This window comes from Stigmatopora nigra, chromosome 14 (genome assembly GCF_051989575.1).
Source record: "Stigmatopora nigra isolate UIUO_SnigA chromosome 14, RoL_Snig_1.1, whole genome shotgun sequence".
Lineage (NCBI taxonomy): Eukaryota > Metazoa > Chordata > Actinopteri > Syngnathiformes > Syngnathidae > Stigmatopora > Stigmatopora nigra.
In genome coordinates, this window is record NC_135521.1 from 6,100,066 (window position 1) to 6,121,637 (window position 21,572).

Sequence of the window (21,572 nt, forward strand, 5' to 3'; positions counted from 1 at the left end):
GAGGTTCGTGATGAGAAACAAACACGTCTTGTTTGCCTGGAAAGGTCACGCAGTTGCATCTTCCTCCATGTTGGCAGATGAACAAACTGACACATTTGTAAAGGCTGAATTGCTCCTGTTGATTATCTGGCTGCTTCTGACTCCTTCCTGACATTTGGGCCGGTCACGAAGGAGCAGCAGGATGATATCTCCTTCTCACTCCAGAGAGACCACTTGGCTCTCGACAACAGCTGTCTGTCTTACTTTCCTCTTCCACAGACATAGTGCACTGATTATGATACAAAGACCATTATATTTTACTATATTATTAAATTATAGCCGTATACACTTGCTGGCAATGTTTTTAGGAAATAAATACAACAAAATTAACTGGCGCACAGTAAAAAATTCAACAACACCCTAAAAAGTAACATACTGGGGGTTGTATTAGGTGAGGATTATTTGTTTTGCAGATTTCACACTGTTTATTTTTAATCAACAATTTTTATTTTAGAGTTTGTAAGTTGTAAACATTGTGAAACTTGTTATAAAAGTGTGAACTATTCTTTTATATGCAGTATGTGTGTCCCCAACTTTTAGAAGTTAGTTCCTGCCTAACCCAAAAAAACAAGCATTTTGCTGGGTTTATTGATATATCTGGTGACAATTATGTTTATTGTGCATATTTGGTCTACTCTATTGCTCAATATTCGCAGATGCCTTAATACATGATACCCGTGACTTCATACATACAGATGGATCCCCCCCCCCCCCCCCACACACACCCCAAAAAGTGCTCATACACTTGAAATGATTTATTGTTTATTCCAGTAGTTTATCTTCAGCTCTTCTTGGAATACAAATTTTGCGCTGATGGCAAGTTGCTGCTTCTGACAATCACAGTCAAAGAATGGTGGCAGAAGTCGGAATTTATATGTGTGTGTGTGCGTTGCCTCATCAGGAAGCCGTGAAGGAGAACCACAAAAAGAGGGAGATGGAGGAGAAGATCAAGAGAGCCAGGCTGGCGAAGGAAAAAGCCGAGCGCGAGAAGCAGGAACGCCAGCAGAAAAAGAAGAAGCTGATTGACATGAACAAAGGTGCGTCACTTAGCCACAAAGATGCTGGCGGGGCATGCAGGGAGTTTGGAAGCAGAGGGAAGGGGGGGCTTGCTTGTATGGAGTCTTGCTTTAGAAGTGATGTAGGTCATATTGGAAATCATGCATTAAATTTTTTTTTATTCACTTTTGCACATTATATATATTTTACTCCTTAACATGATCCACATCCTCACTCACAGCAGGCGATAAAGTTCACAAAACACTGAGGAATCAACCAAAATATGTACATGTAAACACAACCAGTGATTTTCAGTTTGAACTTAACCAGTAGCAAAACATATTATATTTTGATTTCCGAGTTTTCATTGAGTTTCAATGCAAAAAGAACATTCCGATCCACAGTTTCCCAAGTGTGCTATATTTCACTGGCTTATTTCTATTACTCTTTTTGCCCCTGCCCCACTCCCACATAAGCTTTCCTCTTCCCCTTACCCGAGGCAGTGCCAGTAAACGATGTATTGATCAGTATGTGTTGCTCCAACATTAGAAATAAGAGCAGCAAAGTAAGATGCTTGTGTTGAGCGCTGCCAATGACATTAAGAGGGAATTTCAAGCCCGAAGGCGCTTTGTGAGCACTCAGTCTGCTCTTTTGTCCCTGTTTTGGAGGATTTCTACAATTCACTCGCTACTAAATGTCAACTTCCAACCAGTGACCTCACAGCCATATGGGGAAGTCTGACAAGACAGTCTTCAGTATGCCACAAATCCTCCAAGATAATTGATGCATGCAACACTGTTTCTTTTTTTTTTCTTCTTTCCTAAGATGTGACCTCTTTGAAAGATTCACTTTTAATAATCCAAGGCGAATGTGTGTGAAGGAGTTTGACGAGTGCTCATTTCTTAGTCGGGCTAACCAGATGGAGAAGGCTAGAGAAGCAACTATAATATTAAATATTTCTGCCAGAGCAGATTTTGATCTGACTTTGTGAATGCCATAATATGAGTCGCATGAATAAAACATAAAGATGACATGGACAACATCGCCTGTGGAGATGCGAGGACTGCACCCCCCCCCCCCCCCCCCACACACACACACAAACACACATGAAAAAAATGTTGACGTTTTCGCAGTGTCCTGAACAGTGTGACCTTGCTTCTTAAGCTAGATGCACTAAAAACATTTACAGCATGCAAGGACAGCAGTTTATCTTCTCATTTTTTATGCTGTATTTATTGATTGATTACGACAAAGAATTATCCATTTTAATCCATTTATCACACTTTTGACCACGACTGTATTTTACATTCATTGTTTGCAAAACATGTCAACATATGGTATAAACATATGGCAACTATATAAGAACCTTAAATACAATTTCCATTAGGTTTCTGTGATTTTAAACCTGCTGATTTAAAACCTTTCAATAGAACATCCAATTGTTTTTAATGACATTTGCATCTTTTTTTAATTAATTTATTTATTTTTAGATGGGATAGCTATGCTATTTCACAAATTAATAGCAAATCCTCTTCACTTGCTACTGATTTATGAATTGCACAATTAATGAACAACAGCTTATTTCATTTCGTTTCAACTCAAGCTTTAGGTTGGGGGAAGGGAGTATTTTTTTTTAACTGACCCAAAATTACATCATTTCATTTCACATTAGAAATAACATAATGAGGGATTTTTTTCAACACATGATTGCTAAATGAGACAAGAATACAATTACTACTTTTCCTGCTACTAAATCAGTTCTCTCTGTAAATGACTAATTCCAGTCTTCATTTAGTGAATTGCTTATGGAGCCGTTATACGCTTTCCCCATTTGTTTTAATTCTCACTAAGTGGATTTCCACATTCTCTTGAATTGACCAGATGTTCAACATGCACTTGATGGCTTTACTTGCATGTTAAACACTGCTGAACAAATCCAGAGACACAAAAATGGAAAGAGGCATAGAAAATGCCAAATATTTAGGAATTCATTTTCTTTCCTTTTGGCATTGGTTGTTTTTGTTTTGTTGTTGTATTTTTTTGTGCAGCAACATATGATTGTAAGGAGCATGTGTCAAAAGCCTGTGCTGGGTCAAGCCAGTGGGCCATCTTTTCTCAGGCCCAGGTTCTGAGAAGCAGCAGGCCCTCTAGGCTGCACACTCGGCGAACATGGGCGAGGTCACAGCCCCTGTCTGGGGCAAGTGTCTGCACCCGCATGTCAACTTTGTACCTCAGTCGAAACTACTAAGCTTTGAACAGTGCCGCGGAGCTAGAAACACTTTTGACTGCAATGCAGCTTGGCATAAGGCGTAGAGGAATAAACAAGTAACAAAGGAGGCTCAAAATTTGTTTTTGGAAGCATTTCATAGAGAAACGGCACTCTCCTAGCAACTAAGAAAGTATGATATTTGTAAAAACAATTCAAATGAGCTTTTCAAGAAATTTTAAAGGAGTACTATTGATGGGTGATGTTAAATGGCAAATTCTGCAACCCCTGCCACTTGACTGCGAACGTCACTAGGACGGGTAAATTGAAGTGTTAATAACAAATTGACATAAGCACATTACACTTCCAATTATTCAACTGTGGGCGTGCGAAATATGTGCAACTGACCTTTTAGGTTGAGTGTTGTATTAAATACTGCAAACCAATGTCACACTCTTCATATACAAATATTTATTGTGTTGCTAAGATGCCAGAAGTAGATTTGAGTATGATTTAAACCTTGTGGCCTACAGTATTCTAATTCAATATGATTCAAGCCCAAAATAGATATGAAAACAGCAACAGAAAATAATACAGTAGATCATATTTCTCTTTATGATATCGTGGAGCATTTCATTTTAATAAAATGAAGTTTCGATTCATGACCTTAAATATATTTTCCCCATTCAGTTTGCTTCTTTTTCCCCATCTGTTCTTTTGCCGCTGAAAGATTGTGAGAGGTGCCTTTTTCACTGTATTCCATAGCATATCTATATTTGTTCCACATTCCCAATATTTTCTGCTTGTGTTATGCAAAACCATAATGTGTATGCATCTGACTGACTGTTTGTTGTTGACGATTTTCTGTCAACTGTGACAGAGGTGGAAGGATTTAAGATTGATGGCTGTGTGCTCCTCTGACAACTGTGGGTAGGAACGTAGAATCATGCATGCACCTGTGTCACAGCCTCAAGCATGCTAGTTGATCATAGGCGAACGCTGACAAGCAGGGGTGCAATAGCTAAATTTGCATTGTGTCTGTCCAAATTTGGCTTGTAGAGCTTGTCAATACAAGATCAGGGCCTGATATGATTAAATAAATTGTGTTTGAATTGCTCGGCCCGATGAGGCATCACCTTATCGTGGTGGTAGAGTTTGTGTGCTCTAATGATCCTTGGAACTATGTTGTCTGGAGCCTTGTGGCCCTGGTTGGGTCACCCATGGCTAACTGGTTTGAGGTGAGGGACCACCAATGATGTTAAAAAACCTATAATAAAAATTGTAACTTATGTTGAAAGTCATGAATGAATATCCATCATTTGTGGGTGGTTCAAGTATCTAATCATTTCTCCACCTGTAGACTTTGCCAGTCACTTTTCAGTCAATCAAGCCTAATTACCTTCAACAAAATTCATTGTCAAATTTGTTTAGCTTTCAGAGGCATCACTGTCTTTCGCAGATGCAAACAACACAAGTGGACTTCAGTCAGTCATGTTATCGGAATCTGTATTCCAAAAGCTGGCACTCACTTCCCAAACGTGACATTTATTCCGAATGCTGGCCTGGAGATAACAGCCAGACTTCACAGCTGTTTAATGAGTTCAGACATTGCTTTCATCCAAATTACCAGTGTGGATCAAGTAGTTATCTACCTGTCCTGGTCTGCTCATTTTCCAGTAGCTTGAGCAAACCTCTCCAGTGACACTTTAAAGGGAATACTTTTTTCACATGTCACAGAATTCTTTGAAGGGTCAATGTCTATAAACAGGGACTCTTAACATGACCAGAGGGAGAAAAAAACAATCATAATTGTGATAATAAAAGTTCTGCAAACCTTGCATCAGGGTTTCTAAAATGTTCCAGAAATCAGAATGGCACTCAATAGAGATTTAAGTTTTGCTTTCCTTTCCTGTCCTCAATTCTATCGTACATTGGTTTAATCTTGATTTACAGAAAAAAACACCTGGCAACCGAACATCCACCATTTTACCAAGCAATGTCTTTAAAAGTAATACTAAAAATATAATTGTAAGACTTCTCACTTCTCATTTACTTTAATTATAATGGATTGAAACAGGCTCTAACATTCACTTCTGGAAAATGTGTTGCCCTGGATTCATCTCAGCTGGGCATCATGCCATGTTGACCCCAGAAAGTATGTCAAACGAACATCTGTCAGGGGCCTTCCTATGCCTCGTTGTGGTGTTACTTGGTAGAACTTTCTGAAAGCACATGGAAATTTCGACGGAAATAGCAATACGGACACTCAGGGGAGAAAATGAATTAGTGAAGGCAGGAGAGTGTTTTGGATGCGACATTGCATGCATCCCTGGTCCCCCAATGTTTGCTCCTTTCACCCTCCCTTACAGTTCCCCACTAGGGACCTGGCAACATCCATCCAGATGGAGGGTTTATTTTTGTTTTTGTTTGTTTACTTATTCATGCATCCAGCTATTCGGGGCATCACATGGGCTTTCGTTCCACCACGAAATGCAAATCGCCGCGGCGGCGGCTAATCCACTTTCATCTTTCCCTTGTTGACATGCAACTTTTCTCCGTGGCTTTTCTAGCCTTCATGACAGGTGTTATTTATCACCCTTGGGTGTGCACCAACCCTTCTTGCTCTCGCTACCTGGCGCATGTCAAACAGCGTACGGCATTTCACCTTGCACCCACCTCCCGCAGACCTTCCCGGGCTCCCAACCTCCTTTCTTTCTCCAATACTGGCAAGGCTCACTATTTTGCTGAAATACTAGAAAGTAATGAGCGAGAGGGACAGTGTGCAAAGACTGGGATGACAATAAAGAGAGTAGACAGCAATGTGGTTCTTAGAACGGCCTGGCTACATTTAGCAATCATGGGGGTGGGCAACCAAGCCTGAATGGGGGTTCTTTAGAATGAACATGAGATGAGATTAGAAGAATGCCTCTCCACCTGGCCATAAGGTAGCTCCCCTCCTCCTCCCAGTGAGGCCTTTGTTTCATGGCTAATGGCCTAGGTTAATTGCACAAGTGACTTTCTGTGGCTGAACAGATGGGCATAAATGTGCTTAAAAACATTACACACATACCTAAAAAAATAAATAAAGTGTAAGTAGGGCTTTTCTCTCCTCTTTGCTCAGCCTATGTACTATTTCATCTTCCCCTCCTTGCTCAAAGAGGAGGTTGACTGAGGTGAAGTTAAACTCTCAGCCAGTGGTTTCAATTCATCAAGCACACGGCCTGTAACCCCTCATTAGATCTCATTACAGAGCAAATTAGATGCAGTATGAGGCTATTTAGAGGATAGTGGATTGTCGACATCTCTCCTGTGCACGAGGATACTCATGTCTGACACTTGAAATTCATCAGACAGTCAGATGCAGTGGGATTTTTTTAAATATTTGGATCATTTAGGACCGTTGGAACAGTAATATCATTTGACAGTATGGAAACATGGTTGTGGCAGCCTCTCTGGTGAGTTAATACAAGTCCGATCACTTGTCACAGCTATGTGAAATGCCTTTCAGTATTTGAGAAATATGTAGGTAATCAGTTATTAGTATTGTTTAGTAAAACTCCAGAACAGCAGTTGTAATACACCCTGCCAGAATAACATTGTTTTATTCAAGTTATATTGACGGCGCCATAATTCACCTTACCAAAGGCAGTCAAAAGAGAACGGCTTGTTTGGCAGCAGTACCATGAAAAGTTTTTCTGTCTGCTGAATTTATATACTTTAATTTGAGTCCACATGGGATTTTTTTTTATGAAGTTCATAGTGCGAAACCTAATTTTCTGTAGCCTGCTTGCTTTCAAGTAAGAGCCCAACAGGACCTCGTTAATTGAGCACCATTTGGTGACAAGGGAATATGTTTCCCATTTTAGTCATTTAGTTTATGTGTGTCTGCAGTGCTCTTCCTGAACCCCAGCCTACCAAGGCTCTGAAGTCCTGGCCATTACGAATGATGAATTGTGCTACAGTTAGGCTAGAAGTAGGACAAATTGATCAAAGTGTCAGGTGCTCCTTTGCGATGCCGTGGTCTGGTTGACAAAAAAAAAAGGCTCCAGAGATGGAGCTGTCAAAAAGTTTCCTGTGTCTGGTGGTTATAGATAAATGTTTATCCGTCATCGCCGGACACATGAAGTCTCCTCGCTAGCGTCACATGATAAGCACAGGCTTCTAGAGATCTTGGTCGTTGATTCTGTTGTGTCTTTTCCTTATTGTTCTAAAGCTAAAGACACGTGTTCTCTTTTTGATTCAATAAGCTTGCTATGTGCTTGTAGTGCTGCAATTTGAGATAAGCACTTACTTCGTTTAGACCTTTTTTTTGCCTGATAAAGCTGGTGTAATTAAACTTGATTTAATCGGGATTGCTGTTAAGTACAGCTCACCGATAAACAGATACATTGGTTTGAAAACAGCCCTTGGGAAAAAGGCTTCGAGGTAGACAGAGAACAAAATTGGAAGAAGATTTGCAATTACCGGAATTGCAATAGACATGCAGTATTTTGTTTCCCTTTCTTTTTAAATATATTTAATTTATTGTGTCTCCTGTTTTGCATGAATTATTTCACATTGGACAGTATCTCGCCGTACTTTCTCTCATAAATGTAAAAGAAAGTGACATTCACATGAACAGATTTTCAGTTATTGCTCCGAAATATAACAACTGGGTTGAGTCTTAATTGTAAAAGAATCATCATGAAGCACCTGACTATTCACAATTTTGAAAGAAGAGAACTGATATGACTATCGAGCAGTAGCACTCATATGTATATGTGAATGAATTGAAGTCCCTACCACCACTATAAGTCACCCTAATGATCCTATCCTAAAATAATGCCGGTTCTGGACCAGAATGATGAAAAGGCTGGTCCTCTGACTCATTAGTATTGGGGCGTAAAGATAGATGACCCAGATATAGAGCTAACACTTTTTTTTTAATCTGTTGAGCGCCATGCTGCATGCGACCTAGTGCTCCAAGCGTTCCCTACCTGTCTCTTTAGCTATTGTCAACTTACTAGTTTAATTTATTCCAAGGCTTTGGTGTATTTTTTGAATGTTGGTTTAGGTGTCATTAACTCAACAGTGATAGAGGGCTAGTGCATCAAGTCGCACAGCATTAAGTCTTTGTTAAAGAGCACTTAGCTCCCCAGCTTTAGCCATGAAAAAAAAATAAAAAAGATATGTCAGTGACAATCAGTAGATGCTTTCGTCTCGAGGCTCCGCTGGCTGTATTAGTCGTTAAGCTTTAAATGTGCTTTACTCCTTTTGGTAGTTTTTACTGACAGATGATATGATCACTCAGAGGATTTTTCTTTACTTTCAGGTGTGGCGGTTAATTAAAGCACTTTTCTTTTTAAATTATTAATAGATGAATAGATTGTTCGTTCGGTTTAGATCCCCATATTTATCAGTGATTGAATTTGAATAGGGCTTTAAATTGACTTTTTTCTATGAGGTTTACAGATGTTTATTAATAGGTAGTTGAAAAATATTTTGTGTAGTATGCGAGTATTTCTACTTACTTTTAGTTTTTTTTCCCCCATTCACATTTAATGATGAACTGTATTATACATTTTTTTTTATAGAAGTGAGGATCTATTCACTTGCCAGTCTGTTTGTCATAGGACTCTAACTGTCTTTTTGGCTAGTTGCCATTGGTAACCATTGACCAGGCTTACACCGAAGTCATATCAATTAATATATGTACACAATCAGACTTGTAGTCATGAAATTAATGTCTGTTTATGTTTTGACCAACAGAAGGAGATGAAACTGGTGTGATGGACAGTCTCATGGAAGCTCTGCAGTCAGGAGCAGCCTTCCGTGATCGGCGAAAACGGACGCCACGCAATGGTAGGACACAACATATAAGCAATGTAAAGTTAGTTTATTCACTGACTTCAAAATTGATGTCATAGAATAATTGATGATTTGGATGAGTTGCCGTTGATACTGGGTTAAAGTATTTGTTTTCCTTGTAAACATGGATTGTACAAAGACACATACACAAGTGTCCACATTGCCTCATTACCAGTGGACGTTTCCCTTTGCAGACCATAAAAGTCTCATTAGGGAGCTACCATGCGGCCTGTAGTTACACATAATATAAATGTTAGCCTGTTGCATTTTGAAAAGTTTTTCTCATGGTGGTTTAACTTTCAACTCCCTATCTGTTTAAAACCCTGACTGGTTTTAAGTGCTTTTTTGCAGTTGGGGTTTTTGCGTATTGATTTTAAAAGTGGAATTCCAATCATAAACCACATGAAGGAAGACAAAGAGTTAATGACAATTTAGGGCAAGCCTTTGTATTTGTTTCCTCTTTTTGGAATGCAATATAATTATGAAGTAAAACTAACTGTATATTATCATACAGTGGCCTTTAGGTATATTTATGATTTTCAAAATCTATTACCTGGTATAGTAAAGGCCCCTATATATGTTTAACTTTTTCTTGGACTATTTAGACTCCATCTTTTTTTCTTGCGGTTTTGAATGGATTGGTGTGGCAGTTTATCACTTCCAAGGATTCTTTCATGGCATTTTATTATTGCCGAATATAAATCTCCTCTAATGCTGCTTTCTCTCTCTCTCTCTTTTTAAATTGTATTTATTTTACATAACTCCCGCTATTTCCCTTTTTTACTTTCTCCCTCCACTCCATGTAAAATATTTTTACAGGTGATCAAAGTCCCTCCAGTCCAGGCTCTCGATGGCCGAATGCTAACTATGGTTACAGAACCCTAGGTGTGTGTGGTTTTAAGTCCTTTTTTTACATTCCATCTCCACACAACAGCACCCTGCTTCAATCATAGCTGCACAACTCACTTGCTCAAAACAAGCTTCTCAACATGCTACAGAGTTTTGCTCTTTTAAAATAGTGTAATCAAAATAGTGACGTATACATGTACCTGAACTAAGGGCACTTGGAAAATATTAGGATAACATCACTGACTTAGTTTGCATTGTAGCACAGTTTTTGTCACCTTTGGTAGTTGTCATAATGTTCATAGCATGGACACTTCACCATGACTTATTATTTTGTCCTGCTTGATAGATTACATAATTTAAAACCATTTTTTTTCATACAAATCAACTAGTTATAACATCTGCCGTGACTCATTTTACGAAATTGTATTTGCAACCTTGAAAAAAAATGTACTCTGCATTCCTAATCAAACTAATTGTTTTCATTTTCCGTTTCACTCTGACAACAACCTGGCCAAGCACTCTCTCTATCTTCTGTTTATTTGCATCTTGAGATCATCTGAACAAGTACTTATTTATATGAATATGTTTGCATCTTAAATAGACTTGTTTATTTGGGCTGGATTGCATTCATCGACTCTGAACAAGCATATTCATTTTCTAAGTAATTAGCTGGATTTAGTTCAACTACTTAGTGGTCCTTGGAACACAGCACTTAAAATATTTTGAACCTTTGCCTTGAACATATTTTGCCAGTGTTGAAGTTTTCTCTTTGGATAGTGTTCCATATGGAACTCTATCCAAAAGAAAATTATATACATATATTTTTCTTTCAAAAAAAACTATGTTAAAACCAACTGCAAAGTAATTATTATGCACAATGAGCTTTACTCAACGCTGATTATTGGTGGTTTTGATCGAATTACTAATTTACTGGGAATATTTGAACATTTTTCCAACTAAACAATGTGGTTTTGGTGACACACTAAACTCTTTGATATTCTTTTTAAAGTTCCGACAGCTTCCGAGACAATTAGATCACCATATTCATGAGTGCTACCAGTTTATATGTATCTGGTGATGTTAGCAGTTAGGTTTAAGCTTTATTACTTGTGTATTCACACCAAGTAAAGTCCAGAGTTCACTTTCTGTATTTGCTCCCACTTGTCGCAAATATTATCTTCCAATGCTTTAAACCTTTATTAGCTTATCCTTTTATACAGCCCCTGCAACTAAGTGTCTCTCTCTACTTGCGTCAACGTGAGTTGATTTAAAACCAGCAAGTGTCTTCTCGTCGTCTTTAAGGCTTAACTCCCTTCTAGCTGACTACTCGCAGTGAAGGGATCGGTGCAATTCTTGGCACTGCCAGTCACAATTATGCTCCATTCCGCAAGCATTTCCCTTTTCTTTGTTTCCACTTTGTAAGAGATGGAAAAGCTAACCCTGGAGGCTCCATGCGCGTGTTATGCAATTACCTTAGACAGCCCTAATTTAGCTAAATGAACGATTTGATGGAGTCTTCTCTTCAGGAAAATAATGCATTAAATACATAGTTCATTGAAATGGCTGAGTCGAAGACGTACGGTTTCATGTGTGTAGGTGAAATGCACAATATTTCTCCCACGCTGGGATGAAGTTGGGCTGTTCATTTTCTATTTCCTCCATTCTCCCTGGCGTGAGACAGTTACCTAGGTATCTGGCAGGAGATTGGCAGATTTAAAACACAAGCCTCTCATACATCCTGCTCCATCGATTTTCGGTCAGGGATGAAAGCCACAGACTCAGTGGGTCGTTCATAGTGAGGGGCATCCCAAAAGACACATCTATCAGGTTTCAAAGAGCAGCCAGACAATTTTATATATTTACTGTCTTTTCAACATCATTACATTCCCAAACCAGGCCTCTAGTCCCTATTCCTTATTGTGCTCTTATCCCACTTCACCTTCACAGGCCAGTCCATCATCAAAATGTCCCTCGAATCAGTTCGATATAGTACGTCTCTTAAGGACTTATTTGACATTGAACAGGGGTCAGGAATAACTTGTACTCATACAGAGATGTAGCATACTTACACTTAACTGGGTCTTGGTAATTCACCCCAAGTTTCTGCTCTTTGAATCTCCCTGTGTTCAATTCACATGGATGAGAAATAAAGCTTCACCATTAGATTTTTTTTTTTTTAAGAATGAAGATAACATAACTTGCTTTCTTTCATTCAAATTTGAAGAAGCTATTGTGCCTTAGGGAGCATCTAATGGAAAAGATGGTTTTGACGATTGTTGCAGATTTATTTTACCCAAGCCCATTTTAAAATACATAATACTTTTCTGATGCTGTGTTTATATTCCAAATAACTTCTTCTGCACTGGCCCAATTTTCATTTTTTTTCTTCTTAAAAATATATTCACTTGTCTTGTATTATTGGTCCAATTTTTGGGCAGTTGCAGTTGCCCTACCTGCTCCAATCCAAACACGGCTACATACACACTAGAAATAATATACAGAATATGACTTGTTTTGTGTCAGATCTTAAGAGTTGAGTGCTACGGCCTCCTCTGGGTGTCCACTCCAGGTGTTAATAGATGCTATTCATCGGAGCGACCCTTAAGGCAGTCCTGCAGGAAATGGAGATAACATGATTGCAGATGAAGAGGCCCCCTAGGACTCAGTGCCTCATGCTTTTACTTGGACGGCTTTAGCAGATTTACGATATTAATACGAAAGATGAGAGCGAAACGTTGCTGTTTGAAATCTATCACCTGTTTCCTATAGATAAGGAAAGGTGAGGCAGATATGCACACATTTTTGACTGTGCTTTCAAGAGGTGATGCCCCCTGGCGTAATAAAAAGCCTTCAAATCTTACACTGACCCAAAAATCTTTTTTAAAAGATAGTTTTTTTAAATTAACCACTAATTCAATGGCATTTAAATGTTTTTTCAGGGATAAAAGTGACATCTACTCAATCCACACCCCATAAATTCGAATTCTGATCATTAAGCTTCATGCAAAAAGTAAGAAATATGATGAAAATATGTTACAGCACATCAACCCCAACCGTTTTTCAAAACTATCAGCTACATTAGATTTTTTTTTTTTTGCCTAACAAATAGTCTTTAATGAATGAAAACAATTCTCCTCGGCAGAGGTAATAAAATGATTATTCTTACGGGCCACAAAGTGGATCATTGATGTCAAAGCTAGTGCACCCCAACTGCTTATAGAGTCATTAATGAACTAGCTTCTACTAGCTTTTGATATCCAATAATATTCTGGAGTGCATTCAGTGGGCCTTTTTGCCTTGCGCAGTCTCTTAACAATATTGCTTCTCAAGTGTGGGGGCAGTTATGAAAGGTCACCCAAAGTGTAAATTGTCAATCGTGGATCAATTTCAGAGGGTAAATACACTTTGGAAGTCCCATAATGGAAGGTTTTATCTTATTTTTACCCAGGGCACCTCCACACAATAGAATTGATATGGTTCATTCTGTTATGAATTCCTATTAGAGCTATAAATTTGGAGTGTTTGAAGCCAAGGAAATGCCCAATAAAAGGGCGAGCAGTGAGAGCGTCCCATTTACTGATAAATAGCCCTCATATAATATAATCTAGCCTGAGCTATCATACTTAGCGTTGAAAGATGAACAAGTTGCTTTGGTTGTATTAAAGCTAATGCATTGCTCATTAGGAATACAGTAGGGTCGGGTGCTCATCGACTGGAGAAAAAACTTCACCTCCTTGCTTTCTTTTTGTTTTTTAATGGTCACAAAAACAAAAATGATGAAAGTGATCATCCCCTTACACTCGCCCTCCAGCCTATATTCCTACAATGTAGCCATTTTGAATTAAATTTCCAAAATGATGTTGGTTTCTTTAAATAACAACACAAATGTCAAGGCGCAGGATTTAAAGTTCTAAAATCATCTAACAGAACATTAAAAGATGAGTGACGGCTAGTATTTCTATTGAGATCTCTCATCCAAGAATAAATAATTCAGGTTAGCCATTTGAAATAAGAATTTCGCGATCAAAAATGGCCAAAAAAATGACATGGTACCTAATGCTCTTTGCCTGGAGAAGAATTCACTAAAACCTGTTGACAGGAAAAGGGATTTGATCTTCTCTCAAGCGTTGCAGAAGCTCGGAATAATAGTCTTTTAGATTGAAGTGAAAAATGTATAATTGAATATTGTTTTCCAAATTGAACACTACAATCATGAATACTAAATAACTTAGTTCAGGTTAAAAAAATCACATTAAAATACATGAGCTAGGTAATTTAGTAAAATGACAATACAGATAAATGTTGTATGTCAGAAAGGGAGATTGGAGGTCACAGTTCTAACGCAATTATGAGTTACTGTTGATAGTCTGTCAAGATTTGTGACTCCAATGACAGATGGTAGGGGTATGTTTACTGAAGTTCAATGGAGTTCATTGGTTGGTAAGCAGTTAAGTATTGAATTAAGGGACTTGTATCTCGGAAAAAGAAGGTTCCGCTGGTGAATCGTAGCAAATGCCACATGCATCAGCAAGTATTGATACTGAGGGATAAGCTAAAGAGCAGGAGAAGTAAAAAGTTAAAATTACAACAATACATCTACACAACCCTTTGCACTCCACCCTTTTAGTTGACCAAGACAACAAACAACCGATGCATGTTTACTAAGCTGACTGTCCCGTTTTATTTATTTATCTGTTTATTTGTGCCATTTTAATTATTGATGTTCCTTTAGTATATGAAGGCAAACTCAATTTGCTCAAAATAGAGAAGCCACTGAAAGGGTTGATGTTAGATGGAAAGTCTGTCACCCTTATTTGAGGTAACCACTCTCATTGTAATGGAAAAGTTAAATGGGACATTTTACTAACAGACTATACTGTCTTGCCTCAAATGTATTTTTATATCTATTCACTATCTTTTAGTCTTTCTCCATTTTATTTGATGGTATTTGGCGGCAAATTAAAGCACGCATTCATGTCATAGTTGTCCACTAAATGCGGGTTTCTTACTGCTTGCACTATTTATCCACACTGTCAGTTTATTTGCCTATAATATATGATTTTGGACATATACTTTCATTAATGTTTTACTTTTTTGTGTGAATTTGAATCACATATTTCCACCCTAGTGGTATTGCCAACACATGATGTAATTAGAGGGGGATCGAGTGTAATTGTTGTTTATTCTCCCAGTGACATATTTGCTGTTGTAAGCTACTGAAGAAACAAGCACACCTTAACAGCACCCGTGTGTGCAATTTAAGGTCATTAGCTTTGGAATCCAATATTTCTAGCTAGAGGTCTGCCAGAGGACCTTTGATCCACTCGTACGTTTGTACAAAGTAGGCCAGTTTGGAAACTTTCAAGCATAGTTTTGTTCTTGTTGTTGTTATTGTTGTTTTAACACCGATGAGAAAGTATTGATGTCACATTTCCATTTATTACCCAATCTACTTAATCGGACACGAAACTCACGCTGTTGGTGCTTGTTGGTTTGGTATGCTTAAGTAGCACATAATGGAGTCCACATTAAAGAGTATTGAATCGCTGACAAAGCGGATCACTGACTGACAACGGCCTTTTCGTTAGTTTATTGATTTGTTTAGTGTGGGATCGGGACGTAACGTTGCAGACCAAATCATCGATTGAGTGGCAACAAAGCAATTTACATTGTTCAGAACCGATTTGTAGCCAAGTTCGGGATGAGACATCGACTTAGTCCCGCCTCTTTCGGCACCTAGCCTGCTCATTGGCCAGTCACGGGGATGATTTGGCATATTATTGTCTTTCCGCTCCATCCTTGCCTGTTCTGATCATGGTTACTAGTGGGAGACACTGGTAAGAGGCGGGGCCGCATTGTACATTGTATTTGTCTATTTCTCTGGGGTCAATGTCATGTGAGAGAAAGTTGATGTTTGTATTTTCAGATAATAGTTTGATATTTCATATTTTTTCCCAAGCTACATTTTGTATTGCACTATAACGTGAGGACGTCAACATTCTATATTAAGTTATGTGCCCCTGTCCATGTGATTGTTTTGTACTTACAAATGGTGCAACCATATTTGTAGTGTATGTTAACTGCCCAAGGTTCCCTTCTAACGTCCATTAGGTTTGCTTTATTGCTCATCTCCCCTGAAGGCATTTCCAGCTAAGTTAAGGATGAGGCTACACAGTGCATTACTACCTCAACTATTTTTTTTCTGCCCTCCGCTTCCTCTCCAGGTTACTTCCTTTTGGTTGCTTTTGCTACTCGTGCCTTAGGGTGGATTAAGGCATACTGCAGCCCAGTTGTTCTTTTAGATTTATTTTAATATATTCTTGTCGGAAAGCGCATTTATCTTACTATTTTCATGTGTTGATTTGTTTGCATTTTTTACATTTTGTTGAATTATTTGTGTTTCGGAAAAAAAATGCCTTGTGTTGACAGCGCTGCAGCATTTAAAACAGAAGTTAATCGATAATTAAAGCAAAATATTCACCCGTCCTCAAGCAAAATGACTGATTCAGTGAGTAAAAATGGAAATATGTCAGGGTTAATATTAAAATGTCATACACTATGATTGAAGTGGCTCTTGTTGGACAGGATCCTTTCCTGGCTCCGAAAAACATATTTATTTAATTTGTTTTGTTTACCAAGGCAACAGTGTCTCAGTTATAGATTTTGTGTAAAAAGTTTGATGATTGCAAATATAAGTGAAGAATGATTCCCTTAATGATTTTTTCTGGAGTTTCTGAAAGCTAAATAGATGGGATAGTGCTTATAAAGCAAGAATAATTGAACAAGGGAATAAGTCAATGAGCGACAGAGCGGCTAGATGTCTTGATGGCTTGATGGCCCAGATGACAACTTGTGAAAGCAAGGAAGACTGATTAGACAATATGTCATATTGCCACATTACTGTCTGTACGAACACTGCCTCACATCTTTGTGCCCGCCCTCTCCAACCGTTGACTTGCTAAATATTTTAATCTACTAATGTCCCTGAGAGTTTTACTCAGTGTATACATTCTTGGAATTGTAAATGATCACGTTATGTTAAGTTTCAATTTGCTAGTTACACTTTTTCGTCGACTGCTATCATATTTATTTTTGTTTTTGTTTGGTTTTGTTGCTCAATAGTTTGCCATGTATTACAGTGTCTTCTTTATTTTTTGAGAGAATCACTAGAACTGCCAAGCATGGTAGAAAAGGTTCATTTTGCCTATCCATCTGTTTTAGTTAATGCTACTTCCAGAATATTTACTACTTACTTACTGAGTCTCCTCTTTAATGTCCAATTTTTCCTGAAATATTTTACTTATTCCATCATGTCTCCATCAATTTCAATAACCCCATGTCGCTCAGGCCAGAATTATTACCCCTGGACGGAACATTGGCCCAGTGGCGCCATGCTATGCTCTCTTGTCCGGCATTATCCATTTATGGCGTATCCCCTTTTGTGGCCAGCCATCTTCCTTTAGCCTCGTAATGATAAGAGCCATGGCGACTCTGTGCATTTAGGTTGTAATATAAGACATTGTCATTAGTGCAAGGAAGCTGCTGTCTTTCTTGTCCATTACATTAATTGCTACACATTACTGACTCCCATGCCTGCAGTGTTGTGTTACTTGTACACTGTATTCAATCTCCTTTGACTACTGTGAAACTCAGTTGTTGAGAATTAGTTAGATTTCCACTCGAAGGAGACAATCATGCTGGCTTTTTTACAATTGTTTTAAATGTCTTTGAAGTGGATGTCATTGAATGTTTTGCCATCAGATAAATTTAAGCCAAGAGCCCTTCCGCCAATGCGCAATGGTTGTCTTGTCAGCCATCTCTCCTCATATTAGGGAAGCAGGCTGACATTGTAATTGCTTTGATGGTCCAACCTAAAAAAAATAAAAAATAAAATAAAAAAATCACTTCTGGGCATAAAAGGAGGCCTTGGAAATGGCAGCCAGAGAGAAAAGGTGCGAATGAATTAAAGCACTTAGCGTTCCTCTGGGGCATGTGGCCCAGATTTTCCCTTCAAAGAAATAATGTAAGGAGAGGAGGAAGGAGCGTGAGGGTGGGCTGTGCCTCTTCTCTGCTATAATAAATGGCAGCAAATGCAATAATACACATGCTGCCTCCATTATGCCAAAACTGGAGAGTTTTTCACTGATGACACAATGGCATTGACATAGTTAACTGGCAGTTGGAGAAAGGGGCACTTCGGCAGAAGTAATCTGATTTTGAACGGGCCTTCCATTTATAAGAGAAGCTCTAGTCGGGCCTTTTGTGAGAGAACAAAAAGAAGTGGACTAGTGGACGTAAACCTTTGAATGTACCAGTGGGACTTAGATAAAGGATTATGTGGACGTCCTAGGGCTTACACTGCTTTAGGACTGCAACAGACACACATCACTGGGGTCAGTTTTTGCTCTTCTCTCTTTCATGTTCCTTCACCTCAAAGCCCATAAACATTTAATCCTCTTTCTGACTTTCCTTGCATAGGTATGTACTGTGCCAGATCAGTTTTCAACAGACTGATGGTCAGGTGTTGTTTATAGAGGGCACTTCATTCATAATTCAAGCTATGACTCACTATGTCATTCGCCAAACATTTTTGTTTGAACAATATTTTTAATAAACACCGGCTTTGACTGGCAGGTGGCGCAAAAGCAGCGGAGGTATTTCACTCATCACCTACTACTAATTCACCAAACCTTCAGGGATCACAAGTCTCCACCCCCACCCCAGGAAAAACAAAAACAACAACCAAAAAAGATCTCTGAGGGTGTCTGAAACGGCATCTTTTTTGCAGCCTTTCTGAGACACACCCTCCTGTTAGTTCCACCCTTTTGACTCCCGTCAATGAATTCACAAGACATTTGCATTTCTTTGCATCTTGTTGTCACACCAAATTGTTGACCTTCTTTTGGGGAGGGTATGGCTTTTGTATATAGTTCGTTGAAGGTCAATCCCAATTTCTCCCGCTGCAGGTGTTATTTTAACTAAATGAATCATTGCTTTGTAAAAATGCAGATGACTGAATGCAGCATTAGTAAATGTGGCTCTAGGAGTAGTAAACATTTTAAACGAAGCGAAGCAATACTTTAGCAATACTTTGTCTCTTTGCAGTGCAGACGTGAAATGTCGTTCACATGGTTGTCGTGGTAAGAATCGAGGTCTACCAAATTTGCTTTGTTGACCCAAGTGAGGGGCTAGTGGTTATCGTTTCGGCCTCACAGCTCTGGGGCCTTGGGTTCAAATCCAGGTCACGTCCACCTGTGTGGAGTTTGCATTTGAGAATAAAGCGGTTAAGAAAATGCGAGATCAGAGACCTAAGTGAGTGTAAACATTTAGGAAAGAGTATTCTATGATGTATTCCAAACATATTGCTTTGTGCTGACTTAACATGTTTTGTTCATTTGCACTTTCCCCACAATGATGCGAACAAAGTTGATTAACATCATTACCCTAGAGCTTTAGAGAAAACTTTGCCGTTTCTGTCCTTTCCTTCCATTCATATTTAAACATACTTCATGTATTTTTTAGCGTTGTACCTAACACATTGTCTGGTGATATGACATTACTTTTTTTGCTGGCTAAACAGACGTTTTGTCACTGCTAGTGCACAGCAACGTGTTTGTCCACCTGACACACATTTGAGACGCTAATCCCCAGCTACGAGAGGCAGTAGGTAGTGGAACATCATGCTTTTATTATAGATTAAAACCTTTATTTTTATATTTGAAGAATGGAATGTGGTCCTTGAAGGAGGAAATTGAAAGAAAATAGAATATGAATACATTATAGAGAAAATAATAGCATTATAGTAAGGCAGGAAGGCAAGAGTAAGCAAAAGTATGTCGGCATCTCAATCCCTAAACCGACACACACAATATTATGTCCAGTCCTAGAGGATGTGACATATATTTTTGTTTTTGTTGGTCATATTCATCAGTTTACCCACTTCAATACATTTCTTCGTTACTGAGGCACGTATGATTCAGATGCAAATGGCATAGTTATCAGCAGTGGGAACATTATGAATAATATGATAGACAAAACACAAGGGGCACTGCATGAAGAAATGAAAGACTCTTTTCTGCTGCATTGATTTCATTATAGACACTATTATTCACCTAGAATGTCAACATTTATTATCTCCCATCATTTTTATTCTTGGTGTGGTCAGTCTTTTAGTACTGTCAAACCTCATCAAATGTTGCTGCCCTAAATAGGGAAAGTTGATAGCCTTCAGGCAGCGTTTACATATAGGAACTAAATGCATGTAGTTAAATGGGGGAATTTATGCTGATGTTGTTCTGTGTTATTCAGCTGTCATTCTACATATAATCACATAATTGTTTGAATGTATAGCTAGTTTAAGTAAAATTATTAACATGATCATGTCAAGTCTACTATTGGGATAAAATGAGAAAATTGTGTTGAGTATTTTAGTGCAAAGGATATGGACACTGATGGAGAATAAAGTAGTCTTAAGGACCCATGAATGATTTTAAAAAGAAACTCTTTAGAATTCCACTTTTTGAGTGTGGTGAGCTGAATTGAAAAGATCTTTATTGTGTTACATGTGTGGGGGGCTAATTTTGGCAGTTCTCAACAGGATACCCATTGCATGTCGTCCCATTATGTCATCCACATTTTGTATTATGAGATGTTCTAAATCTAGGCCATTGTCTGGATACCCTCTTGTAAAGTATTGAAATATAAGTGTGTGATGAAATAGTGAGTGTGACAGTCAGTTCTGTAGAAATGACAAGAGGGTAACATTAGCTAATAGAAAATGAGCGCATTACACATCCCGAGAGGTTTAGTTCCAACGTTATCACATTGTCAGCGAGTCCTATTCACAGCCAATCTTGCCACTATTGTGTTCCGGCTGCCCTTTGCCACAGGCTCTTCTCTATTCTTAGATCCTCCTTTCTAAACCGATGACTTTTTCACTTGTTAGTCCTTCAATTACAGACAATTCACGGTCAATTCAGTTTGGCAGGTACCACGTGGCACCTCAATGGACGGGTGTACATACGATGGGATCAAATAACATTACATGGTTTACATTTCGCTGCAATCAACATCTAAAGCAGATTGGCCTTTTGTGGGAAAGATCATCTGATAAAATGTGTTTTATTGGCTACGTTTACAACCCATATTTGTCTTTTGGTTTGTTTGTTTTTATTGAATCACACGTAACCCTGAATTATTAAATCGGACATTTATTTGAACTGATCACTGGTCGGCATTTCCCACCAAACAAAATGTGAATGGCTGCAAAAGCTGCTGGCATCTTGTAGATTATATTTAATTGTCATAAATGATTGTTCTTCTTAAATATTCTCAATATAACACGCTCCACACTTCCCATTTCATTTTCTGCCATTTTGGTGAAGCGTGCCTGTACCCTGTGCATTCCACATATAGCGACAGACAGTCGCACACTCCTTCCTTGTCCTCGTCTGGTCGTGTTTGCAGTCCAAGTGATTGGATGAATAAGTTGTGCCATCCCATATGGTGGGCTGTCCTCCTGGATCTGATCTCACTAGTGAATGAAGGATCCCATGAGTCACCACCGGTTTGTTCTGCAGCACTAGTCACGCTCCTTTGTCGCATGCCTACCCCCACCCCTCTAAGCACACCACCC

The 21,572-nt window shown here is 38.6% G+C and overlaps 1 protein-coding gene across 1 annotated transcript in view; it reads left to right on the forward strand.

Annotated features, from left to right (window-relative positions):
* The window catches only part of diaph2 (diaphanous-related formin 2), a 191,244-nt gene that overhangs the window by 149,193 nt on the left and 20,479 nt on the right, over nt 1-21,572 (forward strand). Inside the window, exons 29-31 of the mRNA XM_077732903.1 lie at nt 941-1,076; nt 8,990-9,082; nt 9,908-9,973. Of these exons, the coding sequence (XP_077589029.1) occupies nt 941-1,076; nt 8,990-9,082; nt 9,908-9,973 (295 nt within the window). The remainder of the gene's footprint in view (nt 1-940; nt 1,077-8,989; nt 9,083-9,907; nt 9,974-21,572) is intronic.